At 39.1% G+C, this 24500-nt stretch overlaps 1 protein-coding gene across 7 annotated transcripts in view; it reads right to left on the reverse strand.

The window, feature by feature from the left end:
• FNBP1L (formin binding protein 1 like) overlaps nucleotides 1-24256 on the reverse strand; it is a 143208-nt gene extending 118952 nt beyond the window's left edge. For 3 of the 7 annotated variants that reach the window (XR_009564680.2, XR_009564681.2, XM_060302652.2), the window contains exon 1: nucleotides 24014-24256. Coding sequence is in view for 5 of the 7 variants with exons in the window: in XM_060302652.2 (XP_060158635.1) it covers nucleotides 24014-24037 (24 nt within the window). In the remaining 2 variants the exon portion in view is untranslated. The remainder of the gene's footprint in view (nucleotides 1-24013) is intronic. The other 4 variants (XM_060302656.2, XM_060302657.2, XM_060302654.2 and 1 more) reach the window with 2 other exon arrangements.
• Between the last annotated feature and the right edge of the window lie 244 nt (nucleotides 24257-24500).

Genomic DNA, 24500 nt, shown 5'->3' on the forward strand with positions numbered 1-24500 from the left:
GAAGCTAGACACAGAGTTAGAAAGGTAGCTTGGGGAAAAAAATCCCCAATGTCTACCTACTATCTGAGAATAAAGTCCAAAATTTTTAAGAATTGCCTTCAAGGCTCTGCCCATCACCTTTCTACCTTCATCTCACACCACTCTCTGCCCAAACCTCTAAGCCCCAGGCAAACTGGTCTCTCAGTAACTCTAAAAAATAACTGACAGAATCACCTGGGTAAGATTTTTTTTTAAAAAACATACTCCACAACCCCACCGCAGACCTAGTAAATCAGAATCTCTGGAAGAGGGTACCAGGAATCTGTTTGGTTTTTGAATTGTTTTAAAAGAACCAGGGTGTGTGAAGAACATTCCACAGAGAAGCCCTCTGACTCTTCAGACTAGGTACATCTATTATACATTTCCACAGTACTCTGTACTTAGCACTCATCACACTTGTAACAATTTGCTCAATACCTATCTTCCCTGCTGGATGGTACACACTCCTTCAGAGCAGTGACCATGTCTGTGCTCCTCACTATTTCCCCCTCCAGAACCACACTCTACCTTTCATATTTCTATGGACCCAGCTGACTGCATCAATGGGTTTCCTTGCCCTCTAACTTCTCCTTGGGTTCAGTCAATAGGAAGCACAAGTAGGATGAAAATAAGGTTAAGGTTTTTATTCCTCCAACTCTCTTCCTGCCAGGTAAGTGCAAATTTCCTATGTTCCTCTACTGAAGGCCAGAGACCCTATCAGGCAGCCTTAACTTACAGCTCCTGTTAAGGGTCTAGTAACTATTCCTTCTCCTTGCCCATTAAGACCTAAGTAATAACAGCTCCCAACTGTTACTAACTCCAGGGTAATGCACCATCCACCGTGATTCCCCTGACCAGGCTCACACCTTTATAAATACTAATATCTTTATTAAACTCTCCCATGTAGCCCTTTCAAGTGTGCTATTTCCTACCAGGGCCCTGATACAATGTCCATTCAAAGATATGCTAAGCTGAAGATGACTTACACCGTAAGTCATCAACAAATGTTTGTTGAATGTATGAATGACCCTCAGTATTTCGAAGTTGTTGGGTAAATTAGATCCATTAGAAGCACTTTAAAAAAAAAGGGCTTTGGAGTCACACAAACCTTTAGCTTTGCATGACAAAGGTTAACCTTTCTTATTAGTTTCAACTTCTATAAAATGGGAATACCACCACTTACTTCATAGAGCTGGCATGAAAATAAAACAATCTCTACCAGAATGCCTGACACACAGATATGTTCCAAATCCTCAGTTCCTCCCTTCCCCAAATTCAACTCTTTCAAAAAGACATTTGGCCAGAATTATATAAAATGGCTTGAAATCACTTATTAATTTATTACTTCTTAACACTTTCCTTTAAAATGACTTATAAAAATAACACAGCAAGATAAAATAATTTTAAAAGAGATGAAAAAAATGAAGGAGACAGAAATTTAAGATAACAAGAATGAACTTGTAAACAGAATGCAAACAAAAAACCCTTTACACTTGCCGACAGTGAACCAGAAATCTGAATGTAAGTTTTCTAGTAGCAAGTTCAAAATGGGAAATGCGAAATAGTCATAGGAAACAGTTTCTATACAACAAAAAAGCTTGAAATTTCTCCCATGAGTCTCATAGAGGACACATTACAACACAGTGGACAATATTCTAAACAAAGTCCTTATGGTAAACTGGCAAATTATTAGGACCTTCAAAAATAACCTCTTTGCACATACACTGATGGCTGGCTTCTCAACCAAGCAATTCGATAAAGGTAGTGAGTGTAATATTCATGGCAAAGAATGAAGGTTCTGAATACAAATACCAGAATTCATATCCTAGTTCTGCCACTTACTATGAAGTAGTTTTAGACTGGACACTTAGCCTCTCTGAGCCCCCAAAAGTAAGATACACTGCCTCAAATATACTAAGTATTCAATAATCATTCAAATATTCATAGTAATACTGCTGAAAGCCATATAATGGGAGTAGTAAGGGAATATGATGCAATCCAAGTAAAAGGAGTCTCCTAACATCCTGGCTTAACATAAACAAAGATTTTAGAGCATGTAAAGCAATGGTTCTCAAATCCTGGTATTATCAGAATCACCTAGGGTGTTTTTCAAAAATACAAACTCCTGGGCTTCATTCCCAGATTCTGATACAGGAGGTTAGAGTAGGGCCTGGGAGTTTGTTTTGCTTACTGCCTTTAAATTCCCGAGATGCTCCTAATGGTCATGCAGATTTAAGGACTGCTAGTTAACAGCAATGTTTCTTGGCCCTGGTAAGAACCACAATCACCGACAAAGTCTTACAGAACTCCAGATGGCTGACCATGCATCACCCCCAGAACTTAATGAATCAGAATCTCCAAGCCAAACTGGCCAAATTATGAACAGCTGGCTGAAATAAGAATTACTGTTGCTGTTGTTCAATACACTGTAAAAAATCCACAAAATAAATCAATAACCTCTGGACTATCAGAAGTTCAATGTAGAAAGAGATCAACTTAACCCGGAAACAATTAGGATAGATCAGAAAAAACTAGGTTCTCAATCTAGAATAGAGTCAAAATACTAAGAAACAGAAAACAAAGATGTGGCTTTCACTAACAGAACAACTAACAGTCTACCTACAATACAATGAGTAAATAAGGACCAGTGCAGCATTTGTAGCCTTGCATCACTAAAAAAGAATATTGCTATTACTCTTCTTCGAACAGAACTGTAGAAAAGCCAAAATAGCATAGCTATGGACATTAACTAAATTCTGTAATAAAATGCAGAATTCAAAGTCATGCACAGGGGGTTCCCTGGTGGCGCAGTGGTTGAGAGTCCGCCTGCCGATGCAGGGGACACGGGTTCGTGCCCCGGTCCGGGAAGGTCCCACATGTCGCGAAGCGGCTGGGCCCGTGAGCCATGGCCGCTGAGCCTGCGCGTCCGGAGCCTGTGCTCCGCAACGGGAGAAGCCACAACAGTGAGAGGCCCGCGTACACCCACCCAAAAAAATAAGAGTCATGCATGGTACGGAGCTTCAAGATGGCGATAGAGTAAGACCTAGAGATCACCTTCCTCCCCACAAATACATCAGAAATACATCTACATGTGGAACAATTCCTACAGAACACAGGCTCACCCCGCATCCGTACCCCTCCCTCCCCTAGGCCTGAGTGAGCCAGAGCCCCCGAATCAGCTGCTCCTTTAACCCTGTCCTATCTGAGCCAAGAACAGATGCCCTCAGGAGAACTACATACAGAGGCGGGTCCAAATCTAAAGGTGAACCCCAAGAGCTGTGCAAACAAAGAAGAGAAAGGGAAATTTCTCCCAGGAGCCTCAGAAGCAGCGGATTAAATCTCCACAATCAACTTGATGTACCCTGCATCTGTGAATACATAAATAGACAACGAATCATCCCAAATTGACAAGGTGGACTTTGGGAGCAATAATATTTTTTTCCCTTTTTTTCTTTTTGTGATTGTGTATGTGTATGCGTCTGTATGACATTTTGTCTGTGTAGCTTTGCTTTTACCATTTGCCCTAGCGTTGTCTGTCCATTTTTTTTTTTGTTTTGCTTTGGTTTTTTTAGTATAGTTTTTAGCACTTGTTATCACTGGTGGATTTCTTTCTTGGTTTTGTTACTCTCTTCTTTCTTTTTTCCATTACTTTTTAAAAAAATATAATTATTTTAATAACTATTTTATTATTTTATCTTATCTTCTATTCTTCTTTCCTTCTTTTTTCTCTGCCCTCTTTTCTGAGCCGTGTGGATGACAGGCTCTTGGTGCTCCAGCCAGGCGTCAGGGCTCTGCCTCTGAGGTGGGAGAGCCAAGTTCAGGACACTGATCCACAAGAGACCTCAGAGCTCCACGTAATATCAAACAGCGAAAATCTCCCAGAGATCTCCATCTAAATGCCAAGACACAGCTCCACTCAACGACCGACAAGCTACGGTGCTGGACACCCTATACCAAACAAACTGGCAAGACAGGAACAAAACCCCGTCCATTAACAGAGACACTCCCTAAAATCATAATAAGGCCACAGACACCCCAAAACACACCACCAGTCGTGGACCTGCCCACCAGAAACACAAGATCCACCCTCATCCACCAGAACACAGGCACTAGTACCCTCCACCAGAAAGCCTACACAGCCCACTGAACCAACCTTAGCCACTGGGGACAGACACCAAAAACAACGGGAACTATGAAACTGCAGCCTGCGAAAAGGAGACCCCAAACACAGTAAGTTAGGCAAAATGAGAAGACAGAGAAACACACAGCAGATGAAGGAGCAAGGCAAAAACCCACCAGACCTAACAAATAAACAGGAAATAGGCAGTCTACCTGAAAAAGAATTCAGAATAATGATAGTAAAGATGATCCAAAATCTTGGAAATAGAATGGAGAAAATACAAGATACGTTTAACAAGGACCTAAAAGAACTAAAGAGCAGGGCTTCCCTGGTGGTGCAGTGGTTGAAAGTCCACCTGCCGATGCAGGGGACACGGGTTTGTGCCCCGGTCCGGGAAGTTCCCACATGCCACAGAGTGGCTAGGTCTGTGAGCCATGGCCGCTGGGCCTGCACATCTGGAGCCTGTGCTCCGCAACGGCAGAGGCCACAACAGTGAGACGCCCGCGTACTGCAAAAAAAAAAAAAAAAAAAGAACTAAAGAGCAAACAAACAGTGATGAACAACATAATAAGTGAAAGTAAAAATTCTCTAGAAGGGATCAGTAGCAGAATAACTGAGGCAGAAGAACGGATAAGTGACCTGGAAGATAAAATAGTGGAAATAACTACCGCAGAGCAGAATAAAGAAAAATGAATGAAAAGAACTGAGGACAGTCTCAGAGGCCTCTGGGACAACATTAAATGCACCAACATTCGAATTATAGGGCTCCCAGAAGAAGAAGAGAAAAAGAAAGGGACTGACAAAATATTTGAACAGATTATAATTGAAAACTTCCCTAATATGGGAAAGGAAATAGTTAATCAAGTCCAGGAAGAAAAGAGAGTCCCATACAGGATAAATCCAAGGAGAAATACGCCAAGACACATATTCATCAAACTATCAAAAATTAAATGCAAAGAAAAACTATTAAAGCAGCAAGGGAAAAACAACATATAACACACAAGGGAATCCCCATAAGGTTAACAGCTGGTCGTTCAGCAGAAATTCTGCAAGCCAGAAGAGAGTGGCAGGATATATTTAAAGTGATGAAGGAGAATACCTACAAACAAGATTACTCTACACAGCAAGGATCTCATTCAGATTTGACGGAAAAATTAAAACATTTATAAACAAGCAAAAACTAAAAGAATTCAGCACCACCACACCAACTTTACAACAAATGCTAAACGAACTTCTCTAGGCAGGAACCACAAGAGAAGGAAAAGACCTACAATAACAAACCCAAAACAATTAAGAAAATGGTAATAGGAACATACATATTGATAATTACTGTAAACATAAATGGATTAAATGCTCCAACCAAAAGACACAGATTGGCTGAAAGGATACAAAAACAAGACCCATATATATGCTGTCTACCAGAAACCCACCACAGACCTAGGGACACGTACAGACTGAAAGTGAGGGGATGGAAAAAGATATTCCATGCAAATGGAAACCAAAAGAAAGCTGGAGTAGCAATTCTCATACCAGATAAAATAGACTTTAAAAAAAAGACTATTACAAGAGACAAAAAAGGACACTACATAATAATCAAGGGATCAGTTAAGAAGGTATAACAATTGTAAATATTTATGCACCCAACACAGGAGCACCTCAGTACATAAGGCAAATACTAACAGCCATAAAAGGGGAAATCAACAGTAACACAATCATAGTGGGAGACTTTAACACCCCACTTTCACCAATGGACAGCTCATCCAAAATAAAAGCAAATAAGGAAACACAAGCTTTAAATGATACATTAAACAAGATGGACTTAATTGATATTTATAGGACATTCAATCCAAAAACAAAAGAACACACATTCTTCTCAAGTGCTCAGGGAACATTCTCCAGGAGAGATCATATCGTGGGTCACAAATCAAGCCTTGGTAAATTTAAGAAAACTGAAATCGTATCAAGTATATTTTCCGACCACAACGCTATGAGACTAGGTATCAATTACAGGGAAAAATCTGTAAAAAATAAAAACACATGGAGGCTAAACAATACTCTACTTAATAACTAAGAGATCACTGAAGAAATCAAAGAGGAAATCAAAAAATACCTAGAAACAAATAACAATGAAAACAGGACAACCCAAAACCTATGGGATGCAGCAAAAACAATTCTAAGAGGAAAGTTTATAGCAATACAATCCTACCTTAAGAAACACGAAATATCTCAAATAAACAACCTAACCTTACACCTAAAGCAATTAGAGAAAGAATTAAAAAATCCAAAGTTAGCAGAAGGAAAGAAATCATAAAGATCAGATCAGAAATAAATGAAAAAGAAATTTAGGAAACGATAGCAAAGATCAATAAAATTAAAAGCTGGTTCTTTGAGAACATAAAAAAAATTGATAAACCATTAGCCAGACTCATCAAGAAAAAAAAGGGAGAAGACTCAAATCAATAGAATTAGAAATGAAAAAGGGGAGGTAACAACTGACACTGAAGAAATACAAAGAATGATGAGAGGTTACTACAAGCAACTATATGCCAATTAAATGGACAACCTGCAAGAAATGGACAAATTCTTAGAAATGCACAACCCTCCGAAACAGAAACAGGAAGAAATAGAAAATATGAACAGACCAATCAAAAGCACTTAAATTAAAACTGTGATGAAAAATCTTCCAATAAACAAAAGCCCAGGACCAGATGGCTTCAAAGGCGAATTCTTTCAAGCACTGAGAAAAGAGCTAACAGCTATCCTTCTCAAACTCTTCCAAAATATAGCAGAGCGAGGAACACTCCCAAACTCATTCTATGAGGCCACCATCACCCTGATATCAAAACCAGACAAAGACATCATGAAGAAAGAAAACAACAGGCCAATATCACTGATGAACATAGATGCAAAAATCCTCAACAAAATACTAGCAAACAGAATCCAATAGCACATTAAAAGGATCATACACCATGATCAAGTGGGGTTTATCCCAAGAATGCAAGGATTCTTCAATACACACAAATCAATCAATGTGATACACCATATTAGCAAACTGAAGGAGAAAAACCATATGATCATCTCAAAAGATGCAGAGAAAGCTTTCGACAAAATTCAACACCCATTTATGATAAAAACCCTCCAGAAAGCATAAAGGGAACTTTCCTCAACATAATAAAGGCCATATATGACAAAGCCACAGCCAACATCATCCTCAATGGTGAAAAACTGAAACTATTTCCACCAAGATGAGGAACAAGGCAAGGTTGCCCACTCTCACCACTATTATTCAACATAGTTTTGTAAGTTTTAGCCACAGCAATCAGAGAAGAAAAAGAAATAAAAGGAATCTAAATCAGAAAAGAAGAAGTAAAGCTGTCACTATCTGCAGATAACATGACACTATACGCAGAGAATTCTAAACATGCTACCAGAAAACTACTAAGGTTAATCAATGAATTTGGTGAAGTAGTGGGATACAAAATGAATGCACAGCTGTCTCTTGCATTCCTATACATTACTGATGAAAAATCTGAAAGTGAAATTAAGAAAACTCCCGTTTACCGCTACAACAAAAAGAATAAAATATCAAGGAATAAACCTACCTAAGGATACAAAAGACCTGTATGAAGAAAATCATAAGATGCTGATGAAAGAAATAAAAGATGATACAAATAGATAGAGAGATATACCATGTTCTTCGACTAGAAGAATCAACATTGCGCAAATGACTATACTACCCAAGGCAATCTACAGATTCAATGCAATCCCTATCAAACTACCACTGGCATTTTTCACAGAAATAAAAACAAAAAAATTCACAATTTGTATGGAAACACGAAAGACCCCGAATACCCAAAGCAATCTAGAGAAATAAAAACGGAGCTGGAGGAATCAGGCTCCCTGACTTCAGACTATAGTACAAAGCTACAGTAATCAAGACAGTAAGGTACTGGCACAAAAACAGACATACAGATCAATGGAACAGGATAGGAAGCCCAGAGATAAACCCACACACATATAGTTACCTTATCTTTGATAAAGGAGGCAAGAATATACAGTGGAGAAAAGACAGCCTCTTCAGTAAGTGGTGCTGGGAAAACTGGACAGCTACATGTAAAAGAATGAAATTAGAACACTCCCTAACACCATACACACAAAGAAACTCAAAATGGATTAAAGACCTAAATGTAAGGCCAGACAATATCAGACTCTTAGAAGAAAACATAGTGAGAACACTCTATGACATAAATCACAGCAAGATCCTTTTTGACCCACCTTCTAGAGAAATGGAAATAAAAACAAAAATAAACAAATGGGACCTAATGAAACAAAATCTTTTGCACAGCAAAGGAAATCATAAACAAGACAAAAAGACAACCCTCAGAATGGGAGAAAATATTTGCAAATGAAGCAACTAACAAAGGATTAATCTCCAAAATTTACAAGCAGCTCATGCAGCTCAATAACAAAAAAACAAACAACCCAATCCAAAAATGGGCACAAGATCTAAATACACATTTCTCCAGAGAAGATATACAGATTGCCAACAAACACATGAAAGAATGCTCAACATCATTAATCATTAGTGAAATGCAAATCAAAACTACAATGAGGAAAAAAAAAAAACTACAATGAGATATCATCTCACACTGGTCAGAATGGCCATCATCAAAAAATCTACCAACAATCAACGCTGGAGAGGGTGTGGAAAAAAGGGAACCCTCTTGCACTGCTGGTGGGAATGTAAATCGATACAGCCACTATGGAGAACAGTATGGAGGTTCCTTAAAAAACTACAAATAGAACTACCATACGACCCAGCAATCCCACTACTGGGTATATACCCTGAGAAAACCATAATTCACGAAGAGTCACGTACCACAATATTCACTGCAGCTCTATTTAAAATAAACAGGACACGGAAGCAACCTAAGGGTCCATCAACAGATGAATGCATAAAGAAGATGTGGCACATAAAAACAATGGAATACTACTCAGCCATAAAAAGAAATGAAACTGAGTTATTTGTAGTGGGGTGGATGGACTTAGAGTCTGTCACACAGAGTGAAGTAAGTCAGAAAGAGAAAAACAAATACTGTATGCTAACACATATACATGGAATCTAAAACAAAAACAAAAACAAAAATGGTCATGAAGAACCTAGGGGCAAGACAGGAATAAAGACACAGACCTACTAGAGAATGGACTTGAGGATATGGGGAGGGGGAAGGGTAAGCTGGGACAAAGTGAGAGAGTGGCATGGACATATATACACTACCAAACGTAAAACAGATAGCTAGTGGGAAGCAGCCGCATAGTACAGGGAGATCAGCTCAATGGTCTGTGACCACTTAGAGGGGTGGGATAGAGAGTGTGGGAAGGAGGGAGACGCAAGAGGGAAGAGACATGGGGACATATGTATATGTATAACTGATTCACTTTGTTATAAAGCAGAAACTAACACACCATTGTAAAGCAATTATACTCCAATAAAGGTGTTGAAAAAAAAAAAAAGAGAACATCCCTGTTAGTGCAGTGGTTAAGAATCCGCCTGCCAATGCAAGAGACATGGGTTTGAGCCCTGGTCTGGGAAGATCCCACATGCCACAAAGCAGCTAAGGCCGTGCACCACAACTACTGAGCCTGAACTCTAGAGCCCATGAGCCACAATTACTGCGCCGGTGTTGCCATAATTGCTGAAGCCCGCATGCCTAGAGCCCATGCTCCGCAACAAGAGAAGCCACTACAATGAGAAACCTGCTCACCACAACGAAGAGTATCCCCCGCTCGCCGCAACTAGAGAAACCCCGTATGCAGCAACAAAGACCCAATGCAGCCAAAAATAATTAATTAATTAATTTTAAAAAGTAAAAAATAAATTTTAAAAAAACATATATTGTACAACACAGGGAATACAACCAATATTTTATAATAACTATAAATGGAATATAATAGTTAAAAGTTGTGAATCATTTTATTGTACACCTATGACCTATGTAATATTGTACCTCAACTGTACTTCCATTAAAAAATAAAAACAAATTAAATTAAAAAATCAAATAAAATGGAAAGTCACGCATGGGGACACTGATTCAAGATGGCAGAGTAGAAGGATGTGTGCTCACTCCCTCCTGCGAGAGCACCAGAATGACAACTGCTGAACAATCATCAAAAAGAAGACACTGGAACACACCAAGAAAGATTCCCCACATCCAAAGACAGAGGACAACCCGCAATGAGACGGTAGGAGGGGCGCAATCACAGGAAAATCAAATCCCATAACGGCTGGGTGGGTGACTCACAAACTGGAGAACACTTATACCACAAAAGTCCACCCACTGGAGTGAAGGTTCTGAGCCCCACGTCAGGCTTCCCAACCTGGGGGTCCAGGAACAGAAGGAGGAATTCCTAGAGAAGCAGACTTTGAAGGCTAGCGGGATTTGACTGCAGAACTTTGACAGGACTGGGGGAAACAAGCCTCCAATCTTGGAGGGCACACACAAAGTCGTGTGCGCATCGTGACCCAGGGGAAGGAGCAGTGACCCCATAGGAGACTGAACCATACCTACCTGCTAGTGTTGGAGGGTCTCCTGCAGAGGCGGGGTGGCTGTGGCTTACCATGGGGAAAAGGACACTGGCAGCAGAAGTTCTGGGAAGTACTCCTTGGCATGAGCCCGCCCAGAGTCACCATTAGCCACACCAAAGAGCCGGGTAGGCTCCAGTGTTGGGTCACGTCAGGCCAAACAACCAACAGGGAGGGACCCAGACCCCACCTATCAGTAGACAAATGGATTAAAGTTTTACTGAGCTCTGCCCATCAGAGCAACACTCAGCTCTACCCACCACCAGTCCCTCCCATTAGGAAGCTTGCACAAGCCTCTTAGATAGCCTCACCCACCAGATGGCAGACAGCAGAAGCAAGAACTACAATTTTGCAGGCTGTGAAGGAAAACCACACTCAAAGAAGTACAGGCAAAATGAAAGGCAGAGGACTTTGTACCAGATGAAGTAACAAGATAAAACCCAGAAAAACAACTAAATGAAGTGGAGACAGGCAACCTTCCAGAAAAAGAATTCAGAATGACAGTGAAGATGATCCAGGACCTCAAAAAAACAATGGAGGCAAAGATCGAGAAGATGCAAGAAATGTTTAACAAAGACCTAGAAGAATTAAGGAACAAACAGAGATGAACAATACAATAACTGAAATGAAAAATACACTAGAAGGAATCAACAGCAGAATAACTGAGGCAGAAAAACGGATAAGTGACCTGGAAGACAGAATGGAGGAACTCACTGCCACAGAACAGAATAAAGAAAAAAGAATGAAAAGCAATGAAGACAGCCTAAGAGACCTCTGGGACAACGTTAAATGCACCAACATTAGCATTATAGGGGTCCCAGTAGGCAAAGAGAGGGAGAAAGGACCCAAAACAATATTTGAAGAGATTATAGTCTAAAACTTCCCTAACATGGGAAACGAAACAGCCATCCAAGTCCAGGAAGCACAGAGAGTCCCAGGCAGGATAAATGCAAGGAGAAACAGGCCAAGACACATAGTAATCAAATAGGCAAAAATTAAAGAGAAAAAAAAATTACTGAAAGCAGCAAGGGAAAAATGACAAATAATATACAAGGGAACTCCCATAAGGTTAACAGCTGATTTCTCTGCAGACACTCTACATGCCAGAAGAGAGTGGCATGACATATTTAAAGTGATGAAAGGGAAGAAACTACAACCAAGATTACGCTACCTAGCAAGAATCTCATTCAGATTTGATGGAGAAATCAAAACCTTTACAGACAAGCAAAAGCTAAAAGAATTCAGCACCAGCAAACCAGCTCTACAACAAATGCTAAAGGAACTTCTCTAAGTGGGAAACACAAGAAAAGCACCTACAAAAACAAACCCAAAACAATTAAGAAAATGGTTATATGATCATACATATCAATAATTACCTTAAATGTGAATGGATTAAATGTTCCAACCAAAAGACACAGGCTCACTGAATGGATACAAAAACAAGACCCATATATATATCGTCTACAAGCAACCCACTTAAGACCTAGGGACACATACAGACTGAAAGTGAGGGGATGGAAAAAGATATTCCATGCAAATGGAAATGAAAGGAAAGCTGGAATAGGAATACTCATATCAGATAAAATAGACTTTAAAATAAACAATATTACAAGAGACAAGGAAGGACACTACATAATGATCAAGGGCTCAATCCAAGAAAAAAATTATAACAATTATAAATATATATGCACCCAACACAGAAGCACCTCAATACATAAGGCAACTGCTAACAGCTATAAAAGAGCAAATCCACAGTAACACAATAATAGTAGGGGACTTAAGCACTTCACTTACACCAATGGACAGATCATCCAGAGAGAAAATTAATAAGGAAACACAGCTCTAAATGACACAATAGACCAGATAGATTTAATTGACGTTTATAGGACATTCCATCCAAAAAGAGCTTTTACACTTTCTTCTCAAGTGCGCATGGAGCGTCCTCCAGGATAGATCACATCTTGGGTCACAAATGAAGCCTCAGTAAATTTAAGAAAATTGAAATCATATCATGCATCTTTTCTGACCACAACGCTATGAGATTAGAAATGAATTACAGGGGAAAAAAACATAAAAAACACAAACACATGGAGACTAAACACTACATTACTAAATAACCAAGAGATCACTGAAGAAATCAAAGAGGAAATCAGAAAATACCTAGAGGCAAATGACAATGAAAACACGACGATCCAAAACCTATGGGATTCAGCAAAAGCAGTTCTAAGAGGGAAGTTTACAGCTATACCAGCCTACCTCAAGAAACAAGGAAAATCTCAAATAAATAATCTAACCTTACACCTAAAGGAACTAGAGAAAGAAGAATGAACAAAACCCAAAGTTAGCAGAAGGAAAGAAATCATAAATATCAGAGCAGAAATAAATGAAATAGAAACAAAGAATACAATAGCAAAGATCAATAAAACTAAAAGCTGGTTCTTTGAGAAGATAAACAAAATTGATAAACCATTAGCCAGACTCATCAAGAAAAAGAGGGAGAGGAGTCAAATCAATAAAATTAAAAATGAAAAAGGAGAAGTTACAACAGACACTGCAGAAATACAAAGCATCCTAAGAGACTACTACAAGCAACTCTATGCCAATAAAATGGACAACCTGGAAGAAATGGATACATTCTTAGAAAGATATAACCTTACAAGACTGAACCAGAAAGAATTAGAAAATATGAAGACCAATCACAAGCACTGAAATTGAAACTGTGATGAAAAATCTTCCAACAAACAAAAGTCCAGGACCAGTTGGCTTCACAGGTGAATTCTATCAAATATTTAGAGAAGAGCTAACACCCATCCTTCTCAAACTCTTCCAAAAAATTGCAGAGGAAGGAACACTCCCAAACCCATTCTATGAGGCCACCATCACCCTGATACCAAAACCAGACAAAGATACTACAAAAAAAGAAAAATTACAGACCAATATCACTGATGAATATAGATGCAAAAATCCTCAACAAAATACTAGCAAACAGAATCCAACAACACATTAAAAGGATCATATACCATAATCAAGTGGGATTTATCCTAGGGATGCAAGGATTCTTCAATATACTCAAACCAATCAATGTGATACACCATATTAACAAATTGAAGAATAAAAACCATATGATCATCTCCATAGATGCAGCAAAGCTTTCGACAAAATTCAACACTCATTTACGATAAAAACTCTCCAGAAAGTGGGCATACAGGGAACCTACCTCAACATAATAAAGGCCATATATGACAAACCCACAGCAAACATCATTCTCAGTGGTGAAAAACTGAAAGCATTTCCTCTAAGATCAGGAACAAGGATGTCCACTCTCACCACTCTTATTCAACATAGTTTTGGAAGTCCTAGCCACGGCAATCAGAGAAGAAAAAGAAATAAAAGGAATACAAATTGGAAAAGAAGAAGTAAAACTGTCGCTGTCTGCAGATGACATGATACTATACATAGAGAATCCTAAAGATGCCACTAGAAAACTACTAGAGCTAATCAATGAATTTGATAAAGTTTCAGGAAACAAAATTAATGCACAGAAATCTCTTGCATTCCTATACACTAATGATGAAAAATCCGAAAGAGAAATTAAGGAAACACTCCCATTTACCACTGCAACAAAAAGAATAAAATACCTAGGAATAAACCAACCTAGGGAGACGACTTGTATGCAGGTAACTATAAAACACTGATGAAAGAAATTAAAGATGATACCAACAGATGAAGAGATATACCATGTTCTTGGATTGGGAGAATCAATATTGTGAAAATGACTATACTACCTAAAGCAATCTACAGATTCAATGCAATCCCTATCAAATTACCAATGGCGTTTTTTACAGAACTAGAACAAAAAATCTTAAAATTTGTATGGATATACAAAAGACCCCGAATAGCCAAAGCAGTCTTGAGGGGAAAAAACGGAGCTGGAGGAATCAGACTCCCTGTCTTCAGACTATACTAAAAAGCTACAGTAATCAAGACAATATGGTACCGGCACAGAAACAGAAACATAGATCAGTGGAACAAGATAGAAAGCCCAGAGGTAAAAACACGCACCTATGGTCAACTAATCTATGACAAAGGAGGCAAGGATATACAATGGAGGAAAGACAGTCTCTTCAATAAGTGGTGCTGGGAAAACCAGACAGCTACATGTAAAACAATGAAATGAGAACACTCCTTAACACCATACACAAAAATAAACTCAAAATGGATTAGAAACCTAAATATAAGACCAGACACTATAAAATTCTTAAAGGAAAACATTGGAAGAACACTCTTTGATATAAATCACAGCAAGATCCTTTTTGACCCACTTCCTAGAGAAATTGAAATAAAAACAAAAATAAACATATGGGACCTAATGAAACTTCAAAGCTTTTGCACAGCAAAAGAAACCATAAACAAGACGAAAAGACAACACTCAGAATGGGAGAATATATTTGCAAACGAATCAAGGGACAAAGGATTAATCTCCAAAATATATAAACAGCTCATGCAGCTCAATATTAAAAAAACAAATAACCCAATCCAAAAATGGGCAGAAGACCTAAATAGACATTTCTCCAAAGAAGACATACAGATGGCCAAGAAGCACATGAAAAGCTGCTCAACATCACTAATTATTTGAGAAATACAAATCAAAAGTTCAATGAGGTATCACCTCACACCAGTTAGAATGTTCTTCATCAGAAAATCTACAAACAACAAATGCTGGAGAGGGTGTGGAGAAAAGGGAACCCTCTTGCACTGTTGGTGGGAATGTAAATTGATACAGCCACTATGGAGAACAGTATGGAGATTCCTTTAAAAACTAAAAATAGAATTACCATATGATCCAGCAATCCCACTACTGGGCATATACCCAGAGAAAACTACAATTCAGAAAAACACAGGCACCCCAATGTTTACTCAGCACTATTCACAATAGCCAGGTCATGGAAGCAACCTAAATGCCCATGGACAGATGAATAGATAAAGAAGATGTGGTACATATATACAATGGAATATTACTCAGTCATAAAAATGAACGAAATGGGGTCATTTGTTGAGACATGGATGGATCCAGAGACTGTCATACAGAGTGAAGTAAGTCAGAAAGAGAAAAACAAATATCATATATTAACGCATATATGTGGAACCTAGAAAAATGGTACAGATGAACCGGTTTGCAGGGCAGAAATTGAGACACAGATGTAGAGAACAAACGTATGAACACCTGGGGGGAAAGCCGTGGGGGGGTGGGGGGGTGATGAATTGGGCGATTGGGATTGACATGTATACACTGATGTGTATAAAACTGATGACTAATAAGAACCTGCTGTATAAAAAAAAAAGTGATCAAATGTATTCTATTGGAAAGAAGCAAAAATACACCGCATTTACTGTCTAAATTATATAATAATTTAATGATAAAAACAAAAGGCGGGGGGAGTTCCCTGGTGGTCTAGTAGCTAGGATTCAGTGCTTTCACTGCCGTGGCCCAGGTTCAATCCCTGGTCAGGGAACTGAGATCCCACAAGCTGCACAGCATGGCCAAAGGAAAAAAAAAAAAAGTATGTTCAGAAAACAAACAAAAAGCAGCTCTTAGAAATTAAAAATATAATAGCAAAAACGAAAATCTCAGCGTAAGAATTTCCAGTTTCCAGTAGTGTCGGGCTAGATTATTTGGATCAACTATCACTATTCCACTGGATAAGAACTTTTAAATATGGATAAAATATATTCCAAAAATTTTAAAGCACCAAAAAACAAGCCAAGACAATAAGGAATTACAAAGTCACAAGTGAAGTAAAAATGAGAATCCAGAAAGGGAAAAAAGCATATTCCACCTATTTTTGCCCTGAGGATATTTTGGATTTTTTGTTTTGATAACATTGCAAGAGCCATGGGGACAAAAACAAAATCCAACAACCACAGGAGGGAATTTCAAGCCCTAAACTTGTTTTAAGGTGGTCCCAGACTAGGAGTGACCCCAGGCACATGGCAGAAGAAAATACAAATCCTACATATACAATGAAACACTACAAACTAACCACAGAAAGATGATTCTCAAAGAGATCATATTAAATGGAAGAAGTCAGATGAAGTACATACCATATTATCATTTTTGTGAGGTTAAAAAAACCTACAAAACTAATCAATGGCAATGCAACTCAGAATAGTGATTGATTGCCTTTGGGGGATATTTACTGGGGATGGCATAAGTGAGACTTCCATATCTTGCTCTTGGTTGGGAGTGACATGAATGAGTGCATTTATTTTATTTTTTCAAATCTTAACGTACATATAAAAACTGTACACTTTAATGTATGAATGTTATAATTTAATGAAGCTTTTATTTTAAATGAAGATGAAATAAGAAAATTTTCAAATTAAATAAGTTAACAAATACTAATTATATTCAGCTTTCGCAAATAGTAAAGGATATTAATTTAGTTCATGGTCTAAGTCTAGAAGATGATTCAAAAGTAATGGTTGCTATTTACCATAGCATTTTCAATGATTTTGATTTTTATAATTTATAATGGAAAAAAATCTCAACTAGCCACCATTAACATTTTTTTTATTTATCTTTTTTTAGTTATTTCTGAGATATACATTTTAAAGTAATAACTAAAATTATGACTTATAACATTATACCAGAACATATAAGATTTTTAGAAATTTCATGTAATGTCTGAAACATTTATATTAACATATTTCCATTAAAATAACCCAATGAAAGTTTAGTATTAGTTGTGTTTTTGTTTGTTTTTTTATACTGCAGGTTCTTATTAGTCATCAATTTTATACACATCAGTGTATACATGTCAATCCCAATCGCCCAATTCATCACACCACCATCCCCATCCCACAGCTGTTTTCCCCCCTTGGTGTCCATACTGTTGTTCTCTACATCTGTGTCTCAACTTCTGCCCTGCAAACCGGTTCATCCGTTAACATTTTTCAAAAATCTCTCAGAATCACCATAACTTTTGTGCTCTCTGAAAAATCAATCTTTTATGTTTTCCCAATTCATTAAGTCTCAGACCATTTACATTTATATCATTTATACATGACAACCCTAATGTCAAAGCATATAACACTGTTTTCATTTTTAGAATCCAAAGGGCCACAAAATAGGCTATAAATAAGATAATCATTTGTACTCAAATAATTTAAGGAGATGAGAACTCAAGACCTAAATAAATTGAGAAAAATTTCATATGAAAAGACAGAAGTAATTAAATTTCAGATTATAAAAAGGATCCCTAAGATTAAAGAAAGGTATGAGACATACATGTTGGGGAAAAAAACATTAAAATAACCTTAGTTTTCAAAACATAGTTTGATGATAGAGTTCTAACAATTCATTGATTCCCTCATTCAACAAATATTTCACTGCTTATTATATGCCTATTCCTTTTCTACAAATTAGGAATACAACAGCGATACAAAAGGAATAAAACAGATGACTTTATGCTCTAGAAACAACAAAATAATGGTGTGCCAAAAATAGGAAAATCTGATTCTATACATTTATGTTTTTTCAACATATAACAAATATATACTAATATTTCACATATTTCACAAGGTATTGTTAAAAGTCTGATGATTAGTTCTCGATCAAGAACTTAAGAAAGGGCTTCGCTGGTGGCACAGTGGTTGAGAGTCCGCCTGCCGATGCAGGGGACACGGGTTCGTGCCCCCGTCCGGGAAGATCCCACATACTGCGGAGCGGCTGGGCCCGTAAGCCATGACCGCTGAGCCTGCGCGTCCGAAGCCTGTGCTCTGCAACGGGAGAGGCCACAAGAGTGAGAGGCCCACATACCGCAAAAAAAAAAAAAAAAAGAACTTAAAAAATTGCTAATATATGGAAAAAGTTTTTGCTTCCTATAAAACAAAACTTTTACATAATATTTTCCTACTAGTTTTTAATACGCACATGACTATGTTCCCCAAAAAAGAATTTTTTGTTTTTTGCTATTGAGATGAAAATGCTTAAAGTTGAAGATTATTAAATAAGATACCACTGGTAGGTACACATAGAAGATGTTCCATAATTACAAACCATTATTATTCTCTTGTCCTATTTCCTGCCTGCAAACAGGAGCTGATAAGGAAAAGTAGGCAGAACAGGCTTTTAAGTTTCTAGCCAAACCTGTATTTTATAGATTGGGGGAAGAAGAGAGCACTTTTTAAGATAAAAGGCAGGGAAGAGGAGTAGAAATGAGTGGTTTAAAGAATTAGCGATGAAGAGGAGATACTGGTTACAGGCAGCTCTCCAGCTTCCACCTTATTATTGTCAGGGCAAAATGGTGGCATAAATGGGTGTCTTGATTGCCTGTCACCCTCCTTAACTAGTAACAACAATATCTGTAATACAGTGTTGAACACAACAATTTCTACCCAAAAAAAAGGATGTAAGATATAAATATTTATACCATTACTATTTTCCAAAGATTTGAATATATAAGAAATAAATATAAGGTGGTAGTCCCATAAGAAAGATAATATCCAGAATGTGTACTCTGGAAGGAAGAAGGGGTGGGAAGGAACTGGTCAACAAAGGATATTCTGAACAGTGTTATCAATGTAAGGGAATATTCTAGAGTTAGGAAAGTAATATCACCTCAACATGACTCTAAGATTTTTCACAGCAGGTCTGACATTATAAGCCTTAATAAATCTTACCATACATCACACAGTGCTTCCCCATAATAGACACTCAATAATTATTTCATTTTTTAAACCAAATTCCTACACTAGTTTCATGGCCTTTGAAAAAAACAATACAACTCACATGATAAGGAGCTCTCTTTGTCCAACTCCTCTAGATAAGCACCTTCTAAAAAAAATCTTAAGTAAAACTAAGATTTGGTCTAACCACTATAGATTACAATGGGACCAAATTCCTTTGTTCTAGAAAAATCTACATGTGGCCTAAGATTTCATCAGCTATTTGGGGTTTTTTCCCCCCTTCAGTTTTATTGAGATATAACTGGCATGCAGCACTGTATAAGTTTAAGGTACAGCACAATGATTTGACTTAACATGCATCATAAAATGATTACCACAATAAGTTCAGTGAATATCCATCATCTCATACAGATACAAAATTAAAGAACTAAAAAAACTTTTTTTCCTTTGGGATGAGAATTCTTAGGATCCACACTCTCTTAACAACTTTCATATATAACATACACCAGTGTTAACTGTATTTACCACCTTGTACATTACATCCCCAGTACTTACTTATAACTGGAAGTTTATACCTTTGGGCTGCCTTCATCTATTTCCCCCTCCTCCCTACCCTCCCCCGACGACAAATCTAATCTCGCCATGAGCTTGTTTTTGAAGTATAACTGACCTACAACACTGTTAGTTCCTGTTACACAACATAGTGATTCGATATTTCTAAACATTTCAAAATGATCACCACGGCAAGATGAGTTACCATTCATCGGCTATTGTGGCAGTCACATCATCAGTCTATCAGGTAAACTCACAACAACTACCTTTAGAGGTCAGTTCTTCCCCAATCTGTAAAAGTTGTTAACCAAAATACTAAAACTTAACTTCATCATTTTGGCTTCAGATTGTTAAAACCTTCTTGAATTGTTAACTAGATCACTAATTTATCATCACCTACGAAGGCCTTCAGAACCATAAAAACTTCCTCAAGGATGCAATTATTAATCAGTAATCAATACTCTGGGTAATGCAATGAACTACTAATTCAATTGGGCGAAACATGTATGATCAGCAATAGGCACTGTATTAGAGAAAACAAAAAGATTAACCCAGTCCCTACACTCAAGGACTCAAAAAGTCTAGTACATTTACAATGTAAGTGTTAAAATAGAAGTGCTACATAGAGAAAAAAGATAAAGAAGCATTAAATTAAAGGGTTAAGACTAGGAGTGTAAAATAAAGAATCCACTGAATCTATCATGCAATGCACACTTTTCAGTTTCTTCCGAAAAGATATCATGAGTTTTGTCAAATGCACCTAGCTAAAAAGTATGATGAAAATAACAATGGCTTTTAAATTATACACTCTGAAAACTAAGGACCAAAAATCATAGACCAGGAAACTAAGACATAAAAAAGGTTTATATGTTTCCTATAAATTAAGTCAGACATTTGAACCTACTTCCTAATTTCCAGACTAGTCCCCTCATTTCCCGGCGGGGGTAAGGGAGGGGAATTTTTTAATAAATCATGATTTGAATGTGATGTGCTCAGCCATTTTCTTTCCTATCTATACACTCGCAGTCCATACATACACTGATTTTTTTTTCCATTGAACTTTAACTGGCTCCTCAAAAAACTAAAAGCCTATCTCCTAATAAATAAAACTTACTGACTAAACATAGGACTTCTCCAATCTCTAATTTCCTTATTTGTAAAAAGAGCTAATAATTACAAAATCTATGCTTTGCAATATCATTAATTCATATTTAGACTTCTTAATCCAACCATTCTTCCTATGGTAATAAAGAATTCAACACAATAAACAATGCATCCTGAAGAAATGAAGACGCTGTCATCTCTTTGCATTATATTACCCAGAACTGAGTCTCTAGCATATATTCACTACTTTGCTTAAATGCTCATTCGGAACACAAGAAATCCCTTAAAGCACAGTTCAAATTTATTACCAGTTGATTCATATCCCCTCACAACTACACAAACAAAAGTCTGACACAACCAATTTAGCCTATCACAATCAGTTCTGTCCCCCAGAGTCACTATTAGAGTGGTTTTAATTTTTTTACTTTATTCTCAAGTTTAACATAAGACAGATAGCAATAAATGCCAATGCGTATTATAAGAAATAAACTTAAGTTTGAGTGCATAACTGCATTTTATCATAATTTTTTTTGTAACATGTTATCAATAAAGTTTAACTCTGGGACAGTAAGGTGATCCTACACATGAAAATAATATAAGAACTGGTTTCTAAATTCAAATTTTCAAGATAATTTTCCCAACCTCAAATTCCTCAATGGCAAGAGCACAGTTCAGGTGTCTGTTACAATCTACTGGAAACACAATATCCTTTTTCAAAACTGAGATTAGTAAAAAATAGGAAATCTAGTCAAATTTTTCTAAGGTCTCTTCCGGTCCCAACAATAGTCCTCTACACCAACTTCTACTTATGTAAGGTGTAAGCATCCAACTGATATTAGCTGATTCCACATTATTTAATTCCTAATAAATGTTTCCCTCAAATCCTCAAACCACTAAAAAAAATTTAAAACATGGAGATATATTAAGTTTTACGAGAAAAATTAATTTTAAAATTTTTCATAATTTTCAAAAGGATACGAAACAATTTTTAGTTAGAACAGAAATTCCCATCTCTTCTATGGTTTACCTTTTTAAATTGCTGAAAAACTACTCAAATGCTGAACGTAAATAACCAAACTACAGGAGATGGGTAATTGCTTCTGATTGTATTATATTCTTAAATTAAAATTTTTTTAAAGCTTTAAAAATCACATTTTAGTCTTCTCTAAAATATTTTGTTCCTCCTTAAAACTGCTTTTCTACAGTGTGATACAAAGCAATTTTTTCCGATCTAAATTAAGAGTTACACCTAAATAATATTCCTCCACTGTTTTATTATTTGTACTTTTTAAAAGTATTCTGCTTATATTGTTGCTCCCTCTGAAACATGGATCATACAAGTATGTAAAAATAAAAATATTTTCTAATTATAAAAATGGAAAATGAAATATATCCACTCCTTTAATTAGGAAATACTATAATCAATTAGAGAATGTACTAAATCAAAGAGAAGAGATCAATAATGCCTGAGAATCTAACCAAAGTAAAAGATTAAAGCTCACATAATTTACTATACAATCCCCCCCAATACAAGAACAATTAATGCTATCTAAGAACGTAACGGAGAGGCTCCTAGATATTTTCTCTTGGGTGGTGTGTTTACAGACTGGGCAAACACTTGTCCAGAACGCTGCAGATTCCTGGGCTTGCTAAGGAGGTGTTCAACTAGACGAACTCTAAAGTCTCTTTCAATTCTAAGATTCCCAATCTGTGAATAAAATGTGAAAAACAACATAAAACACTGTGCCCAATGAAGGCTGATCAATTAACCGATACGCCTTCACTGCCACCCTAACTGTATGCCTGGAGACGAAAAAGTTCTTTCTCCTCTTTTCTCTGCAGTGATTTCACGAGATCCTGGTTAACAAAAGGCATGGAAAACATGCACAGGTGGGATAAAAAGAGGAGTGGCTGAAATGAGGCGGCTCTCGGGACAGCGCCCCCAGCTCCCCGTCCCTCGGCAGCACCTGAGAAATCACTGCCCTCCACACCTCCACCCTTCTGTGGAGGCGTCGCGAGAGAATTCTCCGACCTATTACAGTCCACCCGCACCTGGCCAGAGACCGGTCATTGTCTGGAGCCTTCAGCGCCCAAGACAAGCAAGGAGGAAAGAGAAAGAAAAGCGGGAGAAGGAGTGAGAATAATGGACCACGGAAAGGGAAGTAAAGCAATTGGGAAGCCATACGCTCCTTTTGGCAAAATTGGCTTCCCCATCGATCACTCAATTTAATTCAGATCCCAAATGCCAACCCCCCCGGCCCAAGGCAGCAGCCAGGGGTGGCCCAGCCGGAGTCCCCGAAGCTACCCCGGTCAGAGAACGGAGACAAGGAGAGGGAAATGGGCGTGTGGGTTGGGCCTGGCTGGCCGGAGGCCGGGCTCGGAACAAAGCCTCCCGGCTCCCCCTACCTGGGGCGAGGGCGGCGGGCGGTGCCTCGCGGCTCCCCGCGTCGCCCCAGCCCGGCGACGCCCTCGCCCCGGGGACCCTTGCCAGGGCGAGGGGCCGCGGCGAGCCCCCTCCCCGCCCGCTAACAGCGCCCCTTCGGGACAATGGGCCCCCTCCCCCGCCTACGGGAGGGGAGATACAAAGGCAGAGAAGCGCGGCCCGGCACGGAGCCAGGCGTCCGGAAAGTGAAGGCGGAGGAGGGAGAGGGGACAGGAGAGGATGGCGGCGGACGCGGCAGCCCGCGGGCCGCTCCCCCAGCCGTCCAAGCCTCTGCTCTCAGCCCCACCGCCGCGGCAACGACGGGAGCGCGGACCAGCAGCCTCTCAAGTCCCGGCCGAGAGGGAAGAAGGGTCTGCACACAAAGAGGAGCGGGACCCCCACCCTCCGCCAACACCAGCGCCGGGGATGGCCCGACGCGCTCTGGCCGCCAACGGCCAGCGGCGCCTGCCCAGCCCGAGCCCCTCCGGGGCCGGGGTTCGCACTGGGCGCCCCTCTCCGGACTCACCCAAAGCTCCGTGCCCCAGCTCATGGCGGAACTCGAGGCGACTCGAGCCGTCTGGCTGCCCCGCTGTCCGTCCGTCTGTCGGCTCTGCAGTCAGTCTGTCCGACCTCCCACTGGCGGGCTCGCGGCTCAGCTGCTCAGCCTCCGAAGGTGCCGCCACCGCCGGTTTCCCCAGTGAGGGAGAAAGACGCGACTGGAGAAGCCGCCGACGCCGCGTCCCCGCCTCCCGAAGCCTGCGGGGAGGGGGCCCGGGCTGCGGGGAGGCGGGACGCGGAGAGGGGAGGGGGCTGGGCGCGATGCACCCTGGGATTGGGGCGGACCCGCTCTCGCCTGGCGGAGGTTGGTAGGGTCCGCTCGCCGAAGGGTTTCGGCTCTTCCCTCGCGTCCAGTCTCTTGCTTCTCATACCTCCTGGCTCGGGCTATCCCACCGCCGCCGTCATTCGAATATCTGCCTCCAAGAAGGAAAGGGAGGGAAGGAAAAGTCGCCCAC

The sequence above is a fragment of the Globicephala melas genome, chromosome 1 (assembly GCF_963455315.2).
Source record: "Globicephala melas chromosome 1, mGloMel1.2, whole genome shotgun sequence".
In the NCBI taxonomy this organism is placed as follows: Eukaryota; Metazoa; Chordata; class Mammalia; order Artiodactyla; family Delphinidae; genus Globicephala; species Globicephala melas.